Genomic DNA, 22620 nt, shown 5'->3' with positions numbered 1-22620 from the left:
CACGTGAAAAAAAGGAAAGAAAAAGCCTAGCAACAAAAAAAACAGACCACAATTCGAACCATTCCACGCCCAACCTCGAACCATTTACTAACTGGATAGAGCATGTCTACATGGAAGTAGATACTCTACAGGTACCTACACAGGGCATTCACACATTCACATGTCGGCGGATAGCCCCCTTTTCGTCAGTCAACTCAACTTGAACTCAACTCAACTCACAGTAGGTCGGTATCACCAATTCTCACTCCTCACCACCCTACGTAGGCAACGCACAGGGTATCACTCACTCCATTGCACGTGAAGAGAGTACCACCCACTATTTGGAATTAACGCAATGTGCCCGGAATTGTGCTTAGAGCTTAAGCCTGCCATTGGGCTGACGTCCCGATGTTTGCTGATGACTAGCAAAAAAAAATGAGCCAATGGAATTATCGTCTAGATATTAAGTACAAGTAGATAAATACTATTCAAGTCGCCGGCCGGCCAGCGTCAGCTTGCACAGTAAGCTGAGCTGGGACGAAAACGAAAAACGAAAAGAACAAATGCAATGGCACCGGCCGCACCTGCACTCGCACCCGCGCCTGCGGCCACCCGCCTGCCTGCCTGCCTAGCTAGTAGGTAGGTTGGGGGGGGGGGGGGGGGGGGGGTTCGATTGAGAACAAAGACATAGGGAACCGGCCACAACCACAACGACGACCACGACAGACAGAGATACAGCGACAATTGCACGAATATACCAACTACTTATGACATAACAACTCGAGGGGGTATGTATATAGCAAAGTATATATACCTATATCTTGAACATCTCCCTGGTACAGTACAGCTATCTCACAAAATCACAATCCCCACCCACCTTCCCTGTATTACTTTTACCCCCCTCTCTCAACCTCCCCCTAGTATCTAGCTCTCACCTCGCCTCTCCTCTCCACTACTCTCTCCTCTTCTTCCATTCACACAAGCTAAAAACATCCTCCATTTTACATAAAAAAAATCGCAAAACGCAAGCCCGCTGGTAAAAAAAAAAAAAAGGATAAAAGAAATCCGAACCTGGAATATTCCAATTCCAATAAAAAAAAACATTAAGAATATAGAAAAGGCGCCACAATCATACACGCAATTGGGAACATGATGAGTGAGCTAGGCCTGTACATTGGTTGTTGTATAATAGTGGTAGAAACATCCAAACAGTAACAAAAAAGAAAGACAGAAAATAAGGGTCATATAAAACATCGCGATCGACCGGTCGGGGGGTGAATGTAAGTGAGCGAGAAAGAGAGAGAAGGTGATGAGATGGTGATGATGCGTATGTGTTGACAAGTTACAGCATTATATTAAGAATATGTATGCACGAACATGGACACAGTTAGGGGGGGCATGTTGTTGAATTTGGGGGCCGTTTTAAATATCTTGGTTTTTGTTGGTGTCGTCCATCGGGTGAAAAAAAGGGTACTTTCAATAATCAATTATTTTTTTTCTTCGTAAAAGTAATGCCGCTTTCAGGCGAATATTATCAAGGTCGAACGAAGCTGGCCTCAAGCAGTACTGGAACCCGAGTCCCGGTTTTTCCCATCATAATACGAGTCATAGACGTCTGATAGAGACCCCGACGAAACCCGGTTGTTGTAGTCCCCATTATCCACACCAAGCATCATCATCACACTACCATTTCCCTCTCGATCTTCCGCACCGACACCCGCGCCCGCACCCGCACCACCACTACTGCTACTACCCGCCCCTACTCCAGCACCCGCGCCCCTCATCGTCGCGACGGAAACCTCTCGTTCTGGTTCTGCTCATCACCTATAATAAGCGCCCGTAAGTCACACAGGACGCACTCCAACAACCAAACAGGCTTAGAACCTACCATCATCTATAGGTCCATCAATCTTAATCTGCGGCCTAGGTGGCGACGGTGGAGGGGGGCGACTAAAATTTGTTCCCGCAGGGGAGCTAGGCGGAGAGTCTTCATCGACCACAGAGCCCGCGTCAGAAAAAATGGTCATGCCTCTCGTTGGCTCTTTCACCTTACGGATCGGGGTCATATTACTCTGTATTTTCGGTCCTCCATTGGAGGACGAGTAGTTATTCAGACCGAGCCCACTACTTGGAATATCCGACTCGAGCTGTGGTGAGCTTCCTCTCGACAACGGGCTGGGCGATCTCGGGAAGCTTGGGGACTCGGGAGACCGCGGGTGCTTTGGGGAGTCGGGGACGTTGAGCTGCATATCGACTGCCACCTTTGAGGGTGGGAGTTGTGCGGGGCCTTTGGGGTTTCCGACGTCAATAGTGATGACGCTGCTGGTGGCGCTGCCCTGGCCGAAGGGGATGTTTCCGGATTGTACGAGAGTGCTGGCGGACATGCTGGCGGGTGTGGGTGTTGTAGGGCGGGACTGCGCGACACCGCCGTAGAAACCCCGTTCGAGGGCGCGGATACCGAAAAGATCACCTTCGCCTTCTTCGCGCTGGTTGAGCGCAATTTGCTCTATTTTTCCTTCCTCGTTGGCGGCTTTGGCTTTGGCTTCCTGTGGAGTTTGTTAGATCTCATGGGTCTATTAACGATTTTTTTTTTCCTAGGTAGAGTAATTATATACCGCCATGATCTTTCTGGTCCTGTGCCACGGAGGTGAATGTTAGTAGCCGTCCACAATCGGTAAATTATTATTACGGGTACCTACTTCTGCCTGACATAGAACAATTTCATAAATCCGGCAATAAATACCAGGAAAATCAATGCCCCAAGAACGATGCTGTAAATACCCTCTCCGTTAGATATATATATTTTCCAATAATAGATGCAATGTAAAAAAAAAAAAGCCAGCACAGTAGAAGGGTAAAAACTTACGCATATTTCAGCCCAAGATTGAGATCTCCGAACCAATTACCCATTGTAGTAGTAGATTTTAGTAGACGAACTAGTTAACGAACGAAGCTTTTTTAGAAATAAAAAAACGAGTGATATAATAATAAGGCCGGATTGTATAACTTGAACGACGGTCCCAAAGAATGACAGAAAAGTAATAGACTTTTCAGAATGACCGAATAAAGAAGAAAGAAAAGAAAGAAAAAAATAGTAGTAGGCTGTAGTAGGAGTCAAGCCCTAGCAACTGTAAAGAGAGATAAAAAGTGGGAACTGAAGAAAGTAAATATGGGAAAGGGGGGGTATGGGTGCCCTTTTAGATTTAGATTTTGTTGGAAGACAGGATAGGCTGGTAGGAAAACAATCCTGGAGGGTTGAACACTGGCCCTGCAGATGCTATAACCCGGTTTTTATTGGAGGTGATCCTAAATGGCAAAAATCCAAATAAAGGAAGGTTTTAGTATTTCAAGATAAGCGAGAGTAGGCAGCTATTCCAGTGCAGCGAATAAAAGAGTGAAAAGAGAGACAGAAAATAAACAAGGACTGGCTGTCCAGTGTCCACTCTGATACTATCGTCGTGGGCGGTAAGGTAAAGAGTGTGCGTTGGAACAAGAATAAAGAGGGAGTGGATGGGTAGCAGAGACAACTTAGTAGGTAAAGGTTGTGAGTACCTACACAGAGAAGAAAAAAAAAATAGAGTGAGAATTGTGTCGAACCAGCGGAAAGTAGAAATTGTGTACCTAAAGATAGAGATTTTATTTTTTGTTTATACGCTTGATAGAGAAGAGGAAAGACGCCCGTGACGACGAAACACGCGAATGGAAAGGGGGGCAGGGTCTAGGAATCGTACTTCTCCCCTACCACCACCCCTACCAGCTGCTTGACTGAGACACCAGATGAACCTCACCAGCCAGCCGGTTCACACTGTGGTGGCGAGGAGAGCGGCAACCTAGCCGTTCCTAAACTCCAATAGGTGGCGAGCCAAATAATAGGGAAAGTTCAAAATCTCGTCATCGAATCAATTGCTCGATCCTCATATTGAATATCAGAAACCTACCTGCGCGTATGTACTCTAGGTAATCAAACGACAAGAGTCAAAGACACATCTAACCTCGCGCTGGGAGGAAAACACTTGAAGCATTAAATAGTAGGCACAACGTAGGTACAGTCCAAATAGAATATATAACCGCAAGCCAAGAGATCTATACTTACCCACAACCCACACTGTGCCTACTGTACCTACATAACGCAGACGCCCTATGTATGTTCCTGAAGTCGTGAGTTTCAGTTTCGGTCAGTCGATTTCAAGACTTTTCCGTTTGGTTCGGTTTCTCCTCTTCTCTCTTTGTGCAGGGGCGGTTTCTTCCTCGTTGGGTGGGTACTCAACTCGACTCTAGAGAAGAAGTGCGCCAGGCAGGCGCGCGACGCACCGTTTCGGTGTCACAGCAGCGATCCGAGCACAGGTGTTACAGGGTATATGCCGCTAAAGAAGGTTACCTGCACTTTAGCAACAGCAGGCAATAGTAGCCCCACCAATATGGGGTGGAAGAAAATTCCGCTAGAAATCCAAGCTGAATACTAGTATTTCTCTGACGTTTTTGAACTGGGCCATTATTGCATACACCCGAAATCATGAGCTTGGCGTATTTTTGTATGGCATGCAATATCAGTCGCGTCCACAAACGTCAGAGAAATACGAGTACAGCAGAGAAATCGCATCATGCATAAGTTTTACGACAGGAAAGTGCATGTAGGTAGAATTCGATGTCGTCTACTTAACTACTACACATATGAACGTCACCCCAAAGTACACTCTTAGTAGAAAATACGATTTCACGATGTATCGATTAACCATCATGGATATTGGAAGTGCGTGGGGGAAGGGGGTGATTTTCGAAGGACTGCCTACCTATCCGATTATAATTACTTCAGAGGCATCACCCCTCTTATTCACTCTTGTCCCACCGTCCCGTCATGGCATGGCACCAGGGAATAACACTTGTTGTTTCAATTGATAACACATCTGTACATCTGCATTAGCGACCTTCACGATGGCTGATGTATTTAAGGCTCATTGGGATAGAGATAACCGCAGTGGCTTATTTTCTTATTTCCCTAGTAGGAGTAAGTACCAGAACACCCACCATTTCAGGCTCTTCTTTCCTCGTGCTCCGCCGTTCTTCCTTCCTTCCTTCCTTCCTTCCCTTCAGGTCCCAAGGAACAAATTCAATACTCGCAGCTGTCATCCATGATCTCCAACGAAAGCTTGTACATAGGTGCAAACATTCCGCAGTGGGGAGGCCTAGAACACACACACACCACTGCCACACTCCTTTTACGATGTTAGGAATATGCGCGTCCCAATTGGGGATAACTCAGGGGATGGGAAGAATGTTGTCGGCAAGCGAGCCGGCACAGACGGGATGATCGATGTGAAGCGCTAGCCTAACCCTATTAAGATATGCACTAACTTTACGCGGATGAACCTAAGTTCGTCACACTACCATTTTTGTTGCCAAGCCCCCAAGGGTCTTTGGAATACGGGTAAGGAGACCCTTTATTCCACTGACTTAGAACTTAATGAATTTTCGTTGCTTCGGGTACCTACTCGACAAGCATCAAGTGCTTTGACTGAACCATGAAAGGTACAAGATGGGCCAATTATAGAAACTCGTACTGGTAATGATAATTATTTGGAAGAACCAGGAAGGTACGTCAAGTACCCAGACTCCAAAGTACGAGCGCACGCACCCTCAGCAAGCTGAGCAAAGGTTAGCTACATATGGTGAATGAATATAAAGCTGTCTCGGGTAGTAAACTTACCATGACCCAGAAAATCCATCTGTGGTACGCTGCACAGATAATCAGATTATTACGCCATAATTACAAGCTGAGCAATTGCAGGTGCTACATCCATCGTCGGATTAACGGAATTCTCGTCCAAAGATCGGCCAGGACGAGTGCTTTTCGATGACGCGGGATGTATTTTGATCCAGCTGTAGCGCAAAGCACTGAAGACATATCACTTTCCAGTTCTAAGCCGTCCTTGCAGCCCGCTCCGCCAGGAGGTTTCATAGCTGATTGACTCGGAATTTTTTAATGATCAGGGCTAGCTGTACCTGCATTATCCTTTTTTGACGGCTGTATGTATCAACGTTGTGATATTTTAGAAAAGTATAGGTAATCAGAAAGGAACCCCCCACAGGACATAACGCGTCTGCGTCTCTCTCAGAGAATGTAAGTGCAGGGTAAATAGAATTTGCACGAGGAAAAAAACTGCCAAATATGGCTTTGCTTCCCCCCCCCCCCCCTGATGTTCTCGTACGTGAGGTGGCTTGCGTGATAGTGCGACAAACAGGAAGAAATAGGCGGATCATGTGACTAAATGACTCCAACAAAGCAACTTTGCTTCCAAATATTGTTTTAGCCTTTGAGAATGCTGATAAGAGGCACGTGGGTTTAGGGGGGGTGGGGGGGGGGTGAGCGGGGAACTCAAAATTTTTGTCTTATCATGACTGTTTAAGGCTGTCTTCATAGATTGCTATGTATCTACTCTAGAGTAAATTATTCTAGCACATGTGTAGATATGGTTTGGAGCTAACCGGCGTGACAGACTTAAACTGGATGTCCCTTAAACGTTTACCATTTGATATTCGAGGCCTATCAGCGAGAAATTGGCACATTGGCACGTCAGCATTGAAAGTGTAGATAAACTAGACATTCGCGGGTCTGTTTAGAGCAGCATCTCAGGACAATACGCGTTAGTTAGTTAGTTGCCCCTTGCAGCACTGCAGCAGCGCTGATGTCTGGCACAACGTGGCTTACTGGTTGATATTACAGCCCTACACTGATTGGCCAACCAAGCGAGTCGTACAGGGCCTTTAATGAGCTAGAAGATGAAGCACTGAGGGGCTGACCCGCCTCGATGTATGCATATCAGCTCTTGACTGATTGGCGCAGGCATGGCCACATAAATCAAATCTCCTGGCTGTCCCTCCGAACGAACCAACCAAACCAACCAAAGGAATATATTTCCGCTTAAATCGGCTATGGGGACCCCTTATCCACATGCTATCGGAGGTCTTTATTTAAATTTCAGCGTGCACAATTGTGGGAGCTTAAAATCTCTAAATCTACGTACTCAATCGGTAGTGATGCGCCCTAGGTACAAGATATGAGACCCGAACCTTGAGTAGACATGGAGCACAGATGAGTATTAAGGTTTAAGTCCTTGCTAAACACTTCTCTCAAAGCTTGTGCGCTCCATTAGGTTGTGGATCGAGAATCCAAGGGACGAGACGAAACCGCGAGTACGGAGTACGAATCAGGTGGAACAAGACTAAATCTTATACGAGCCGAGGGAGACATTGTACAATTTCGTCCGGCACCATCGTACGGGATTGACGACCCGAGACCGGTCGACCGTGACATAGCACGTTGACAGAATTGACGGATTAGGTTGATGAGTATCTGTTTAGTAGAACTGTTAGTCATATCATCTCCACCAACACACGTGTTTTAAGATGAGAGAAAATGTATAAGAGGTGCCGAAATACCCGTACGGTTTTTACTTATGAACTCTCAATGCGGCATATTCAGTTCGAAGGATTCATGCTCCTCTTTAATTCGTGACGTTTCCGGACCGGTGTTTGACTGCATGATGATTGGATTCTTGGTGTAGGCCGACCAAGCTGGCTGGAAGCGTCATGAAATGATTATATATTCTATAGAGAATGAACGGCGAAGAGAGAGAGAGAGAGGGAGGGAGATGCACAGAAAAGACCTGATGGCCAGTTTATTAGCTAGCTGTCGAGTTACGCATACGCGTAACACCAACTGACGATGAGGTGTTCTTTATTCTATGTAGGTAGAGGTATGTTCGTGCACGACATGTAGGGCTACATGACACTCCCGCTCTTGCTTTCATTCGACTTAGAAGCCACACATCAAAAGGGATGATCATGTTCACTGCAGGATCTCCTCCGCGGCTTGCCACTAATATCACCTTAGTTATGGATTGAATGCTCAGTACATCAGTACATCAGAGGATTGAGAGCTTACAGTTACTTGAGGGTTCCCGATAAATCTAACATACTACCAGTAGCATACTACGCTCATTATAAAACTCGTCTAACGAACACACCATTGCTGCGCCAGGGATGAATTCCTCACGAGTGATATCTCGTGATCACAGGTTCCAAACTCCTTGTGTAACGTCGATCCCACCCATGCACGCAAACCGCGCCGCCGGCAACAACGAATCAACGGTTGACCACTATCTGCTCTAAAAATCCCAATCCCATGATCTTGGGATGATATGGAACCCTCTAAATTAATTAAAGTTGCCATAAATCCACCAAGGAAATGATCATGCATACTTGACAGCCTTCTGGAATTATACCTATATTACAGTACCCTTACGTCACTGATCCACGTACGGCCAACATGCATGCGCAGAGCCTAATAGTATCGCTCTTGGTTCCCATTCTCCTCCTTTTCTGCCCCTCGCTGCTGTCTCTGGTATCTCCAGACTCCTCCATGAACAGCCTCCTCAGCTCCTTCCGCTCAATCACCCGCTCACGCCTCGCCCTCCCCAACAACAGCCTCCTCGGCCGCAGCACAATGACAACCTTCACCCTCCCCTCCACGTCCACCACTGTCCACCTCACCCCCGACCTCACCCAATCCCAACTCCTCGAGTTCCGCCCCTTCAAAGACTGGCTCTCAAAGCTCCAACACTCGCTCTCCCTGCAGTCCCAGAACACCAAGCACCCCTTCCACGCCGATCCCTACATCCTACACTCAATCACCATCCAATCCGTCGACTTCTTCGGCGGCTCGCGCATCGGCTTCCTCAAGCTCAAAACCGACATCAAGTCCGCCTCCGGCGCCTCCCTACCCGGCTCCGTCTTCCTCCGCGGTGGCAGCGTCGCAATCCTGCTCGTCCTCGAGACCAAGACCAAGGGGCAGAGCGAGCGCTGGGTCGTGCTCACCGTGCAGCCGCGGATCCCTGCGGGCTCGCTCGAGATGGTGGAGCTGCCCGCGGGCATGATTGACGACTCTGGGACGTTTGCCGGTGCCGCGGCAAAGGAGATACAAGAGGAGTGTGGGATTGAGATTGCGGAGGACAAGCTGATTGATTTGACGTCGAAGGCGCTGGGGAGCTTGGCGGCGGCGGAGGATGAGAGGTTGGAGGAGGCGGTATATCCGAGTCCAGGCGGGAGCGACGAGTTTATGAAGATCTATGCTTATGTGCATCAGGTTGAGGATGGGACGTTGGACGAGTGGAGGGGGAAGCTGACGGGGTTGAGGGATGAGGGGGAGAAGATTACGTTGAAGCTTGTGAGGCTTGAGGATCTGTGGAGAGAGACGAGGGATGCGAAGGCCCTAAGCGCAATGGCGTTGTGGACGGGATTAAAGATGTAGATATAGATCTATATTATATAATTATAAGTACTAGTGCAGTGCTTGTTGGTTGCTATGAGGATCTAATATCATGAATTGTAGGTCGGTATAATTCAACTATAATATGACCGTAAAGATATACCGATAACTACCGTTAATTCTCGAGAAATCCACTATCCCCGCTTCGCTAAATCTTAATTCCGGGCGAGAAAACGTATGTATCTGCACGAGTCCGTGAAGTTTGATACGCCAATTCGCCTTGGTTCGGACTTACAATATACAAATACGGGGATAGTGGATTATTCGAGAATTAACGGTACCCTATAAAGCTTCATAAACCCCTTCCTCCCTACTTACCTCGGAGGCGCTTGATAAAATCACATCTAAGCGCCTAATCGTACGTACTAAAAGAGTAGCCCGCCGGAGGATAAATACATAACCAGGCGCCCGTTCATAGCGGCTCACTCGGCGTGGATGATGGATCATGATGCACCACTACTCGAGATATTTACTAAGGGAGAGGATTGCCATAGCTAGCTCTAAAAGAGAGACCAAGTCGTCTATTCTTGGGCATTTTTGGTGAGGTGATCTATGGGTACCAGGCGCTCCACTTCGCCCTCAAGTCCGCAAAGAAAATGCTGGACTTTTAATCATTGACTACTAACCAACACCCAGCATTCCCATGCATCCTGGTTGCTAAATACTAATAGAGCAAAGATTATCGTAAAAAAGCATTAAGAAAAAGAACACAGCAAGGCACCATTGATATTACTAATTACCCACCTAAAACCATGGCCCAGAGCTCTACAAGAACTTCCACCTCCTCACCATCTCAAAGCCCTCCGCCAAACTGCCCACCCTCGCATCGATCGCCACCCCCTGCGCCTCCAAGCGTCTGCATTCCTGATACAGCGCCTTCAACGGGACTAGATAGCACTCAATGAACTCGTTATCCTCGAGCTGCTGCTTCGGATTCTCATTCCTCGGGTCCATTAGATCGACCTTGACATGCACGAAATGGAGATTGGTGTTGCACATGCCGGGGTCATTAAACATGAGGCAGCTGCGCTCGCCAGCGTCGCCAACCGGCTCGACCACGCCGTGGTAGCCGGTTTCTTCGTAGAGCTCGCGGATGGCGCATTCTTCCGGGGTCTCGCCAGCGTCGATGAGGCCGGCGGGGATCTCGAGGGTTACCTGCGTTGGCGGCGGGTTAGTTTGTTTGTGAGGAAAGAGGATGGGAGGGAGAGAGCGTACTTTGCCAATGGGGGGTCGGTACTGCTTTTGTAGGAGGAGGCAGGGCTCGAAACCGGGCCGCTCGAGGACGGCGATGATCCCGACGCCGTCAAAGTCAACGCCGGGAGGGCGGGTGCAGCGCTCACTAGACTCCCAGGTGCGTTCGGTGCCGTGGGGATCTGTGTAGGTTGTCCTGAAGCTATGTTAGCACGGGGGGAGCTAGGTGAGAGGAGGAGTGCGGGGGAGAGGAACTTGACGAGTTTGACCCATTTTGCGTCTTGAGTGGAGAGTGGCTCTTGCGAGACTATTTTGCTGGCGGAGACGGACATGATGGACTGTTTGTGGGTGTGGTGGTGAATTGTTTACTGTGATGTGATGATGGTGATGATGGTGATGATGATAGTGGGTGTGGGTACCGGTGTGATAGGGATGGCGGGGTACGTTGAGGCTCTGGTGACGTAGAGCGAATTACAAGCTTGGTGGAATAAGCTTTTAGATCTCGGGCGGGAATTAGTGCCAGATTAGCGAGACTGTAGATACCCGAAGTCTAGCTTATGTCCATGCAGTTAATTAGAAGTAGGCTCATAAGGGCTTACGGATGAGTGCGTGAGTGTGTGTGTGTGTGTGAGGCACCGTAGAGTACATGTATATAAGCACATCTTAAGCCTCTAAGTGAACGATAATATTATTCCCACGCTTTGCTGCTGCATAGCTACACGTCCGGTACATACATGTATGTAAATACATATAGCTACAAGTGCTTATTACACTCCGGAGCTGCCCCCACTACGCCACCGCCGGTACATACGGCCTCACATACCTCTTTATCCACCATTCCGGGATCTCGCACGCATCCTTCAACCCGTCATTAATCTTCTTTATATATTCCTCCCTCACCACACCCTCCTTCACATTCCGGTCGATATACACCACGCACCGCAGCACCCTGCCATCATCCAACATCTGCACGTCGCGCAACACACGCTCATATACATATGGTGCACCTTCGTAGCCGTCCAGAAGCGCGATGTCCGTGTCGGTGAGGCTGTAGACGACTCCGTAGCAGTCGTCTGGGGCCGAGGACCGGATATTGGCGTAGCCTCGTGTGTAGATGAACCAGCAGTAGGATGGAAGGAGACCGGTCCCGATGAGAGTGCTCTGCGGGCAGCGTTGTCTCATTTGGGTGCGCCAGAGGTTGGAGCCGTAGGCGAAGTAGTAGGTTCGGGGGAGAGAGGACATTTTGGCAACTATTAATGGTTTATGTATATATTCAGGGACTATGGGGGGTGGAAACGGTATTTATAAGTATTCTTTTCAGGGAGGTTGAATGTTGCCCTCAAGTGTACTGTTTAACTACTTATGGCTTTCAAGAAGACACCTGAGCGGGGTCGGCATAAATACGACAAATCACATAAAGTCGTCAAAGGTCATGTTTTTGCAGATACATGTATGTACCATCCTCACGATTTTACTCGAATAGTAGATACTACTCTTCTGTAGAGGGAATGGAGTTGTAGGAGTTGTGTTTTCTGCGCTTTTTCTGGCGCAGATTCATATTGGAACCATATGTATTCTGCATGTTTGGTAGCAGATTTGCACTCGGTTCACTGTTCACCACTACTAACTCAGTTGCCTACTACCCCCCTCTACTTTCATCTACACCCAAATACACACACCCCCATAGCCTACCACTTCCCAGGGGAAAGAATTGTAGGTATCCAGAAAGCTAACTGACCGACTACTTCTTTCTTTCTTTCTTTGTTATCATAGTCACTAAATATCACTCGGAGTGAAATTCGGGCAGAGTCAGGCCTGTACTTTTTTTTCCCGCAACTCTTTCCTTTCAGGGGGCACTGTTTGATTGGTTGAGCCTAAACTTGCAGCCAAGAAAAGGCCATGAGCCTGTCCTCCACTCGCAATCGCACCGCTCGTTAAAGAGTCATAGTAGTATGCCCAGAATTGTAGAGTGTACAAATATATTCAGCTGCCCAAGCACCAGATAGTATTGAGATATGAAAATTGATATCGCCCATCTTGGGTTCAAGATCCTAGTCTCATAATATTATGCCAGATTGGACACTCGCCGCCACCCGTGAAGGCACGAGTGTGTGTGTAGCTACCGACTTTTACAGTCTTGAGTGCAAGCGTAGATGCTTCTTCCAGTGCTTCTCGTGCATGCTAGTAGCTGCCTAGGTTGGAACCTCAAAGGTACTATGCATCATATATGACCGCACTTAGGCGGAGGTGGTAGCTCTCTGTACAGCCTGGCACTTGCAGGAATTTATATGGTGATTGTTCATTAGAAGCTTATGCAAGGCCCACTAAGCTGGCGAGAGACCTCTTGCTAGCTGACATCTGTTGCTGTTTTCTCTGCTTGGTAGTTACTCCAGCTTCTAGGCCAGATATATGTTTCCTGATGGTGTAATACGGACTCGAGGCTATCTCGGGCCTATTGTGTCATCAAGGGCTTGTGAGACTTCCTGTCCATGGCTAGATACTTTAGATCCGTTTACCTGTTGCTTTCTGGGTCGGTCTTTCCTTTCTGTTGAGTGGTAGTCCATGGATGCCTCCGCCGTCTATCATCTTCCGCCCAGCCCTACATCTGGGTAGGAGGATCAAAGATGTTGTTAGTTAGGGTTCTACTACCAGTGTGGGTGCTGGATGAAGTGGGGGCAGGAGCCGCCAGAGGGAACACTGGGTTGTGTTGTTGTCTGTGGTGGTGGTTGTGGTGGTTGTGGTGGTTGTGGTTGTGGTGGTGGTTTATGTCCAGTTGAGAGGGAATGTTCGAGTTCGGCGTTGTATTCACCAGCTCAGCTGTGGTCAGATCTAGAAACAGGGAGGAAACTCGTACTGTGCTATGGCATCGGCTACATGTATGTCCCGGTTTTTGGCACTGCAAGTATATTTAGTACTGATAGTTAGTATTCTGTAGTCCCACGTCTCTCATCTAGCCAGACGTTGGAGAATGGGAGACGAAGTTGTTCATACATGTGGTGTCATGATTAACCTGTGTAAATCAATAGCAGCTACTCTAGATTTACATGGCAAGATACATGTAATTCGCTGCACACTCCTACAATTACCCCCGGGCCCCCCAATCTGCACCGCCATCGATGCATCACCATAAGTCACCTTACCTATTAAGAACACAGTTAAGCCAGGGACGACTCCGGTCTATTGGATGTCTTATTTTCTAAATAGTATAATCTTCCTCGTAGTGGTCAGGAAGCATTATCATTGGTTGGTTCCCCTCTACCAGGACTGCTATGTGTAGATGGACAAAGAGTCACTCCCGAGTTCGGAAGGGACGCGACATATGTAGTATCCACTTTGTTGTGTTGGCCTCCAACGATCCACAAGCCCCGGAAAGCCCAAGGTCCTAACCTACACGCGGCCGCAGAGGTTTTAATAGGCCATCCCGAGCCCGAAACACGTTTGGACTGGCCCAAGCCCAGCAAACCCAACCGGGGCCTGGCTTGGCCCATATATACGGGCCTAATCCCGGGATTTTTTTGATAATTTATATGATTCTAAGAAAATGTATTTAACTGTTTATTGTGATAAAATCTCATATTTATTCAAAGATTTTCTTTTCATAGAGAGAAATGAGGATTGAAGATGATGGATATTCTTAAAATATGCACTATTTCGACCCATATAAATGATCTATAAAGCCCGGGCCTCAATCGCCTTAGGACCTGGCCCAAGCCCGTGCCAGAAGGCCGAATCCCGGGCCGGCCCATATAACCTGAGGCCTATCAAAACCTCTGCGCGGCCGCAACACACGCCTCACCCTAACACACCACTGGATAACCGTGTCAGGACAACACACGCCATCTACCGCTGTAGCCCAGTTACTATGGTGTCGCCCAGAGGGGCCGAGGTCCGCGGTTCAAATCGCCTACCTCCCAGGCTTGGTGGAAACACTGTGTGACTGGGTCGAAAAGAGCAGCGCGCAAAGCCTCTCTTTTGTTACTTTTGATTAAAAACTTGGGTCAGGTTCCTTTTTTTACCTCCATTTTTCTTCTCTTAACTTTACAATTGTCTTGTACATGTATATACTAGGACCCTTGCAGGGCAGGTTCGCAATATCCACTGTTCACAGAGTATCACTCGAGACTTGGCGATTCTGAGTTCTTGCTTCGCGAATGCGAGCCTTCAGCTGGGGGGCCTGCTATATTGGATTTGTATCTATCGCATGATTTATAGGAGTATTACTTAACCTGGGTACGATTTCAGAAGATGCGGGGTAATAGATAACATAAAGTAGATATAGGAAGAAAAGAAGACGGAGAAACCGCAACCTTTTCAAGCGGTTGCTAGAACGATCTTTATAAAAGACTATTCTGGCCAGAGATGGCTATAGACAAAAGACTTAACAAGGCCTTCATCCAGGGAGGAGTGGGAATTCTCTTCCAATTGCAATAAGCTGAGTGATATTCACTAGTGAATCATGGCCAGTCACTCGGTGCACATCACCGTAGCTTTGAGTGTTTCCTGGTATCTGATGATTGCAAATAAGATTTATGGAAGATATAGATAGGCTGAAGACAATAGACATATATCGACAAAACTGAAGGGTCTGGCGTGCAGTGTTCTCGGGTTAACGTTTTATCTGCAAGATGATCAAAGTTCCCGACCTCTTTTTCTCTCTGGTTACATTTGCACGTTATTTGTTTCTTTATCCTAGATGATCCCTTATTTTGTCCCAGAAGCTCCAAATTCGATGCAAACATAATGATCTACAATACAACAGGTGTCCGAACCCCACAACCAAGTTTGAAAGCCAAACGATTCCACTCTTGGGTATCAAGGATAGATACTCCTCTCATAAAAAAGTAAAAGAAAGAGAAAACACCTTTGGGCCCTTACTCCCTCTGCACGAGAACTAGTAATCCCATAATTACCAACAACGCGGTCTTCATCCAAGGATGCTCACTGAGCATGATGGTAACGTAACCTACGAATGGGATGTACCCAACAACGCTCCCAATAACCTCCTTCTCACGGTTGAGATACCACTGTCCACGGGGGTACAGCTCGATATCGTCGGCATTGTTGTTGTCGCCCTTTGTGAGGAGGTTAAGGGGAGTTTTCCTACAAACGGGTGTCAGCGTTCTATTCACTTGTAGTACCAGCATAGAAAGAAAAGAAAAAGTACTCACTCTCCCTGGTGTCTCCTGACAACTCTGTGCACAATCGGGATTGCGGTGCCCACATTGTACACCACAATCTCACCGACCTGTGTTCCACCGAATGAGGAAGGATCCTTGTGTAAGTCTAAGTTCCTATTCCACAGGAACAGAAGATCTCCGCGCTGGAACGCAGGCTCCATGGAACCGCTCAACACGACCACAATGGGGGAGGGTGAGTTTGTTGCGACCGAGAGTCCCTTCCATAGCATGAACGCCGTTGAGAGAATTAGTGCGATATTGAGGACTTGCGAGAGGATCTGGCGCGGGTTGAGGCGCTTGAGTTCAGATAGGCCGAGGAGGTCGAGTAAAGACATTTTTTGTGGTATTTTTGTGGGGTCGTTGTTGGGGTTGGAGGAGCTTTTGGCGCGGTTGCGGGAGCTGTCCGGAGGTGTGTTTGTGGAGGTTGAGATGTTGAAAGGTGTCGGGATTGGAAGAAAGCTTGGCATAAACATGCAGGTCACATTATGGCGCCAGCTACGGTCACACGCCAAGGTGAACCTCAATGATACTAGTGAGATAAGTAACTGACTTCACTCGTTCCAAACACAGCTTCGACATCTCCTTCTGAAGATTTTGAAATCCCACTACCCTGGCAAGGAAACACCCATCGTCACTATGGCACTCCCCGTCATGGAACCCTTTACGTTCGCGAGCTCCCGTTCCCTCAAGATGGAGGTGAGCGTTAGGATGTAAATCACCTCCCCTCACCCCTCAGCTTCCCGTAGAGCTAAACATTAGCTATAGCGACTCGCTCGAAGGGACCCGCACCCCACTACCGTACACAACCCTGCTGGCCGATCCGAGTCTAAAGCATGTAGGCTCAAACGCCAGGTACACATACCACCTCGCCGCGCATTTCTACAGTCGCTAACTTACCGCGAGACAGCAACTCCTCCGACCTATACCTCACTGTGCAGTTGTTTGCAGATAGTAAACCGTTAACAGTATCTGTGCAGACGTCTTATAAAGCTTTTAGATCAAATCGAACGTTGGTTACTCACCCAATTATTGTGGGGGCCTGAACTAACAAGAGGGTGCCGTGTAGATGGATGGAATGGCTCACGGTGCCGGTAAGGTACTGCAACTTACCGTTATCCTCACAACTTGCGATCACGGTATGGGATCTTGCTGGTCCCGGGAAGGCGGTGCCATTTGGGGGAACGACAGTGAGCATGTTTGAGAAAGACAAGTGGGTGGTGACCTTCGCTAGTAATAGTATTAGCTTACACTTACACTTTCCAGTAACCTCAAGAAGGGCCGCCAGAAGTGCAAGCTCTGGCCTGGTGTTGAAGCCGACGGTTTAAGCGACTCAACCACCCCGTCAACCGTTTCATCGAACAGCGAAACGGACCGCCTTGAGAAACTCCTTAAGAAACATGAGCTGGGGGAGATCCCTCGACTTGACTGGCTGGATAATCTTGCGTTCCGGCAGATTGAGCGTATCAATAAACAGGCGTCTTCAGAGCGGAAGAATGATCATTACCTGTTTATTGAGTTTCCGCGATTTGATTTCCCGGTCGTGTATAACGATTATGACTATAAGACTGAAGCTGTAATCGAGGGAGATGTAACTGGTAATAGTATATCTCCGACAGCTTCCTCTGCTCCAACAGCCCCAAACCGAAATACTCCCGTTCCTGGTGTTGAGGGCCCTGCGAAGAAAACTCTCGGATTCACGATGAGGGTTTATGACCCTGAGATGAATCGTGATAATCCAGCTGAAAGTAAACATCGCCGACTTGTTCGTTCACACCGCAATGGCCCATTAGATCGTGATTTGAAACCGAACGCCAAGATAAGAGATGAACTAAACGAGATCCTTAACTACTCCCCAACACAAGACCTAACCAGCGAGGAGAAAGATCTGCTATGGAAATTCAGGTACTCACTAGCAAGGGATAAGAGAGGCCTCACGAAATTTCTCAAGAGTGTGTCTTGGAGCGACGCGGCAGAGAGTAAGCAAGCAGTGCAACTACTACCAAAATGGACAGAAATCGACGTCGATGATGCTCTTGAGCTATTGGGTCCAGGATTCGACAATATGGCAGTTAGAGCTTACGCTGTCGACCGGCTTCGCAAAGCCGACGACGAGGAATTGCAGTTATATCTTCTTCAGCTAGTTCAGGCGCTCAAGTTTGAACGTATTAAACCCTCGACAACTACTGATGCGTCTCGCGATAGTTCACTGGCGAACTTTTTGATTTCCAGGGCATGCATGAATATCACACTGGGGAACTTCTTCTATTGGTACTTAATGGTCGAAACGGAGGATACGAACCAAGAGTATAAGCGGCTGTTTAGTAAGGTGGCTTGGGAGTTTCAGGTTGCGTTGGGCAAGATGGAAGATGGTGATAAGAGAAGGGCGGTCATCAAGCGACAGGCAGACTTTGTATTTATGATCGGGGAGATCTCTAAAGAAATCCAAGGGCTACGGGAGAGTAGGCCGAAGAAAGTCGAGAGGCTAAGGCAAGTCCTAGCAGATCCGAAGAATGAGTTGGTTAGTTTTGAGGCGGTCCCATTACCGTTGGACCCTGGGGTTAACGTAGTTGGATGCTTCCCTGGTTTGTTTCTCCCTTATTATGATGGATGGTATCACGATACTGACGAATAGTTTCTAGAGGCTTCAAATGTTTTTAAATCGTCCCTCTTTCCTCTTCTCATTCACCTTAAAACAGATACTGGAGCACGGTATCCAATCATCTTTAAAACCGGCGATGATCTCCGTCAGGATCAACTTGTAATACAGATTGTAACATTAATGGACAAGCTCCTACGTAAGGAGAACCTTGACCTTAAACTTACGCCATACCACATTCTTGCTACGTCGGCATATACTGGTGTCGTGCAGTTTGTCGATTCTCTCTCGCTCGCAAGCATCGAGGAGGGTAAACATGCCCCCGCCGCTGGAGTCCTTCCATATCTCCGGAACAACTATCCAGACGAAACTACAGATACTGGAGTGAAAGCAGAGGTTATGGACACTTACGTCAAATCCTGCGCCGGTTACTGCGTAATAACCTACCTCCTCGGTGTTGGTGACCGACATCTCGACAACCTCTTACTCACACCCGACGGCCACTTTTTCCACGCAGACTTTGGCTTCATACTTGGCCGAGACCCCAAGCCATTTGCGCCAGCAATGAAACTGTGCAAGGAGATGGTCGATGGCATGGGAGGGGCGAACTCAGTAAACTACGCAAACTTCAAAAGTTACTGCTACACCGCATACACAACTCTGCGCAAGTCCGCAAACCTAATTTTGAACTTATTCGCGCTCATGGTAGACGCCAACATCCCAGACATCAGGCTGGAGCCCGACAAGGCCGTGTTAAAAGTGAAAGAGAGGTTCAATCTCGAGATGAGCGAGGAGGAGGCGGTCAAGTTCTTCCGAAATCTGATTGAAGAGAGCGTCAATAGTGTATTTCCAGTGTTGATGGATCGGATGCATGGCTTTGCGCAGAGATGGAGGAAATAAGATTATGGAGAAGCAAGTGGAGTATTCGAAAGTCTTGTTGTACCACTGTTTGGAATATTTATTATGACTTGGTCTTTTTCTGGTAGGCTCTGGTAGAGTAGAGTTATACATATATTTGGAATGAAGGCGTTTCGAACTGTAATTCAAGTGCGTGGGATGACTTTCTGTGTGAGAGACTATGAGTGGAGATGATTCATATATTTCTTTCCCGGATAGGTTGTGTACATCCAGGTATGTATAACTTGGGCTGAACTAAAGAGATAAATTAGTGGATCTTTCAGCTGATCCCCCTACGAAATGAAAAAAGGCCCGGAGTTCCGTGAGTACGGCGGTATCGCTTGGATCAGCGAGCGAAATTCCCTAGCCAAGCAATATCTAGAAAGATATCGGGAAATGGAGCCAGGAAACTATCCGTCGGGCTCCGTATGGCCGCTTCTGGGTCCGCGGGTCGTCCTGTGCATGCGCGGAATAGAATTAGCCCGACTTACGTTTGCCGTTGCATACCTCCCGCAGCAACTTTGGGGGTGATAGAGCCTTCTGCATCACTCATGAAATATCACTCGATCGTTAAGCTTCCCGGTCCTAATATTTAGATATCTAGTATATTAATAATCGACATAAAACTATTCATCTAGTTCTTTATTATTGACCTATATATGTGATCCATTAAAAAAAACATAACCGAACCCCAAGAGTAGAAGAAAAAATATAGAAACCTATGTGTACATATTACGGAATCATTCTAGTTAGTATCAGCCTCTTCTTCGTCACCATTCGCGCCTCCCTTGCCATCGCCCCAATACACGCCCTCCCTTAAAAACCAGGAACAAGCGAATGCAAATGCAAATGTCGACCCAAGGCACACAAAAACCGTCTGCGGGAAAGTTGCAACCGTGTATGCATACACGAGATTAAAGACCGTTGGGGCCACAACTCTCGCTAATGAATGAAGTAAGGCTGTCGCCCCTAACAGTTGGCCAGTCTTCTCATCAGGGACATGCTTAGTGAGTGATGACTGGAGGGTGGGGGAGCCGATCCCGCCCAAAGCAGTGCAAACACCTGCTGCGGTAAAGGCATTGGGTGTGGCCGCGACGGCGTAGAATAGATAGCCTGCTGTCTCAATGATGATGCTAAAACGGATAAGGAGAATATCGAGTTTATCGGCACCTTTTTGGTGGGAGGAGGGATGAAGGTTACGGCGGACGTAATGAACTACTACGGGGAGGATCACGAATAGCATAGTTACGCGGGCTACGTTGACGATTGATAGGTATATTGACGACTAATAAAAAGGCTCAATCAATATTTGCGTGGATAGCTTCTTAAACCGGGGGGCCATACCTCATAGTTTCCCCACTCAAATTTCAGCTCCGCAAACAAGATGATGACGGTCATGCCACCAATACCGACGCCAAAAAGAATGGTGTCTGTGGCAGCAAGTAGCATGAGGTTGAGCCTAAGTCGAGGACTAGAGCCAGGACCGGTAGGGAAGAGGACAGAAAGAGGCCTAACAAAGTTGATGGGGTTCATGGTGTGTACCCATGATTTCAGTGTACCGCCATATCTCTGGACTTCTTGTGCATGCTTTTCTTGGGCGATCTTCTTACGACGATCTGACAACGACTCCGGGAGGATGCAGAATAGGTAGAGAATGAAAAACACATGTGCCCCCTAATCCCGTCAGCCGGAGTAAACTTTAAGTACGCGAACGAAGAGGGGTCAAACCAGGGCGGCGTAGAAGATGGAAAGAACGTCTCCAGTAACCTCGATCAGCCACCCTCCCATTGCTGGCCCGACTGCGATACCCAAAAAAAGACAGCCCTGAAAATAGCCGAATGCCGTAGCACGTTTTGCGGGAGACGTGCAATCAGCTCCATACGAGTATGAAAGCGCCATACCTAATAAGAAGCTCCCGCAGATGCCATCGACCGTTGAGCCAAGGAGAAGGATATTGACACTAAAAGTTTCTGGAAACTTTGCAGCGAGAATGGTCGTAATTTCGCTGGCCAGCAGCCCGAAGGACGAACATGCCATGAAGGTCCGACGTCCATAGCGATCTGATAACGATCCTATGCGTGGTGATGTAAACGCACCTATGATGATAAGCATCTGTATTGCAGATCGTGGGGGAAGCCACAAACCTATTATTCCACTAATAAGACTCATATAAAGTGTGAATTTCGATACGAGAGCTGCCACCTGCGATATCGCGCAACGTTAGGCATTTTACTTTCAACATAGAAAATACTGCAGCTACCTCCGGATTTCGACATTGCTCATTTGGGGCGCCGATGAGAATAGGCATAACCGGCGTCATGCCCCCAGGCAGATATTGTTTCTCTGCGAAAAATTCCCTGCATATAAGAGCTAGGATGATGTTCAACCGTGGTACGGCGACGCTTCATGCGGTCAGTACGGAGCTCGGCTCTGTCAAAATTGATGTCATCATACCCTCCAAAAGCTATCGTGAATAAACAGAACGGCGGCAACAACCAGAAAATCTGAAAGTGTAGCCGTCAATTTTCTGCACGTGAGACCACACAAAGTGGATATCTTACTGATGGCTTTCGGTGCCATGGCAGACCCGCAAAATCGTCGATATCTGCTCCCCCATCTCTTTCACCAGCTCCTAATAGTGGCGAGTTCTCGTCTCCAGAGATCGAGTTGGCCTTGGATGATAGTACCGATTTGCCTCCATCACCATCAACACCTCCGCTCCCATGCCGATGCGCTTGGATTTCTGACTCTCGTGCAATTAAGGGGTCACGTTCCATGTTGATAATATTGTTTTCGAACGCAATGTACGTTTGTGCTTGGGCTGCACGCGATGGTTGGACTGGTGAAGCCAAACGTTGAACCGACAAAGATGAAGTTATATGAGACGAAGATAAGATGTAACAATTATAAACGGGGTCGAGGAGATATATCTAAGGAAAGCTTCGCCAATGATCGAGCCCGGATATATCTGTACCGGGCCCCGGGCTTGCTTACTGATGCACGATGAAATCAAGTTACCAGGGATCTGGTGTACACATCCAAACACGCTAGCTTTCTGCGGGGATGGAGATAAGTGAAGCTGATAAGGATGCCTAGGTTCCCAACGACAGGCTCCTCGCAGGGGCTCTTCATCTATTTATTCTCTCCTCCCGTTTCCTGAGTCAGTTAACATGGGGCTTGTCCTCTTGCTTGACGGCGATGATGATCGATGCCAACTCGTGAGAAAAGAGTCGGGACGGTAATCGGCCGAGAAGAACAAATTTAGTTCAGCTATATGACGGCACAACCCCAGCGAATAAGGTACCACGTACAAGTATGTGTGTGGCATCCCTATTCATACATGTAATCATTTTTATCTACGGTTCAAGTTCCCATTTGCTGGTGATTTCATGGTTAAACATCAATTTGTTTTTTAAACTGCTTACAAACACGGCGTAGAAGCTAATGGTGGTTAG

General features: G+C 47.7%; 7 protein-coding genes across 7 annotated transcripts; 2 read left to right on the top strand and 5 right to left on the bottom strand.

Annotated features, from left to right (window-relative positions):
* Positions 1-1535: 1535 nt before the first annotated feature.
* LAJ45_08183 (uncharacterized protein) lies at positions 1536-2889 on the bottom strand (the record flags this gene model as incomplete). Its single annotated transcript, XM_046117735.1, has 6 exons — positions 1760-1803; positions 1868-1966; positions 2051-2525; positions 2595-2613; positions 2679-2750; positions 2846-2889. The coding sequence occupies 6 exons, from the start codon at positions 2887-2889 to the stop codon at positions 1760-1762; spliced, it is 753 nt and encodes a 250-aa protein (XP_045969022.1).
* A 5416-nt stretch (positions 2890-8305) lies between these two features.
* On the top strand, positions 8306-9286 carry LAJ45_08182 (uncharacterized protein; the record flags this gene model as incomplete). The annotated part of the gene is made up of 1 exon (XM_046117734.1): positions 8306-9286. The coding sequence occupies one exon, from the start codon at positions 8306-8308 to the stop codon at positions 9284-9286; it is 981 nt and encodes a 326-aa protein (XP_045969021.1).
* A 783-nt stretch (positions 9287-10069) lies between these two features.
* LAJ45_08181 (uncharacterized protein) lies at positions 10070-10827 on the bottom strand (the record flags this gene model as incomplete). Its single annotated transcript, XM_046117733.1, has 3 exons — positions 10070-10459; positions 10520-10691; positions 10751-10827. 3 exons carry the CDS (start codon positions 10825-10827, stop codon positions 10070-10072), a joined length of 639 nt encoding a protein of 212 aa, XP_045969020.1.
* Positions 10828-11284: 457 nt separating this feature from the next.
* LAJ45_08180 (uncharacterized protein) lies at positions 11285-11737 on the bottom strand (the record flags this gene model as incomplete). The annotated part of the gene is made up of 1 exon (XM_046117732.1): positions 11285-11737. The coding sequence occupies one exon, from the start codon at positions 11735-11737 to the stop codon at positions 11285-11287; it is 453 nt and encodes a 150-aa protein (XP_045969019.1).
* A 3629-nt stretch (positions 11738-15366) lies between these two features.
* Positions 15367-16145, bottom strand: LAJ45_08179 (uncharacterized protein; the record flags this gene model as incomplete). Its single annotated transcript, XM_046117731.1, has 2 exons — positions 15367-15595; positions 15664-16145. 2 exons carry the CDS (start codon positions 16143-16145, stop codon positions 15367-15369), a joined length of 711 nt encoding a protein of 236 aa, XP_045969018.1.
* Positions 16146-16308: 163 nt separating this feature from the next.
* On the top strand, positions 16309-19532 carry LAJ45_08178 (uncharacterized protein; the record flags this gene model as incomplete). The annotated part of the gene is made up of 8 exons (XM_046117730.1): positions 16309-16382; positions 16438-16524; positions 16580-16681; positions 16739-16882; positions 16936-18254; positions 18312-19111; positions 19385-19399; positions 19476-19532. The coding sequence occupies 8 exons, from the start codon at positions 16309-16311 to the stop codon at positions 19530-19532; spliced, it is 2598 nt and encodes an 865-aa protein (XP_045969017.1).
* A 378-nt stretch (positions 19533-19910) lies between these two features.
* On the bottom strand, positions 19911-21942 carry LAJ45_08177 (uncharacterized protein; the record flags this gene model as incomplete). Its single annotated transcript, XM_046117729.1, has 7 exons — positions 19911-20450; positions 20510-20839; positions 20894-21261; positions 21310-21367; positions 21426-21567; positions 21620-21669; positions 21727-21942. The coding sequence occupies 7 exons, from the start codon at positions 21940-21942 to the stop codon at positions 19911-19913; spliced, it is 1704 nt and encodes a 567-aa protein (XP_045969016.1).
* Between the last annotated feature and the right edge of the window lie 678 nt (positions 21943-22620).

This window comes from Morchella importuna (genome assembly GCF_003444635.1).
Source record: "Morchella importuna strain M04M26 chromosome Unknown Morimp01GS028, whole genome shotgun sequence".
NCBI lineage: Eukaryota > Fungi > Ascomycota > Pezizomycetes > Pezizales > Morchellaceae > Morchella > Morchella importuna.
This window is presented reverse-complemented; position numbering and strand designations above follow the sequence as displayed.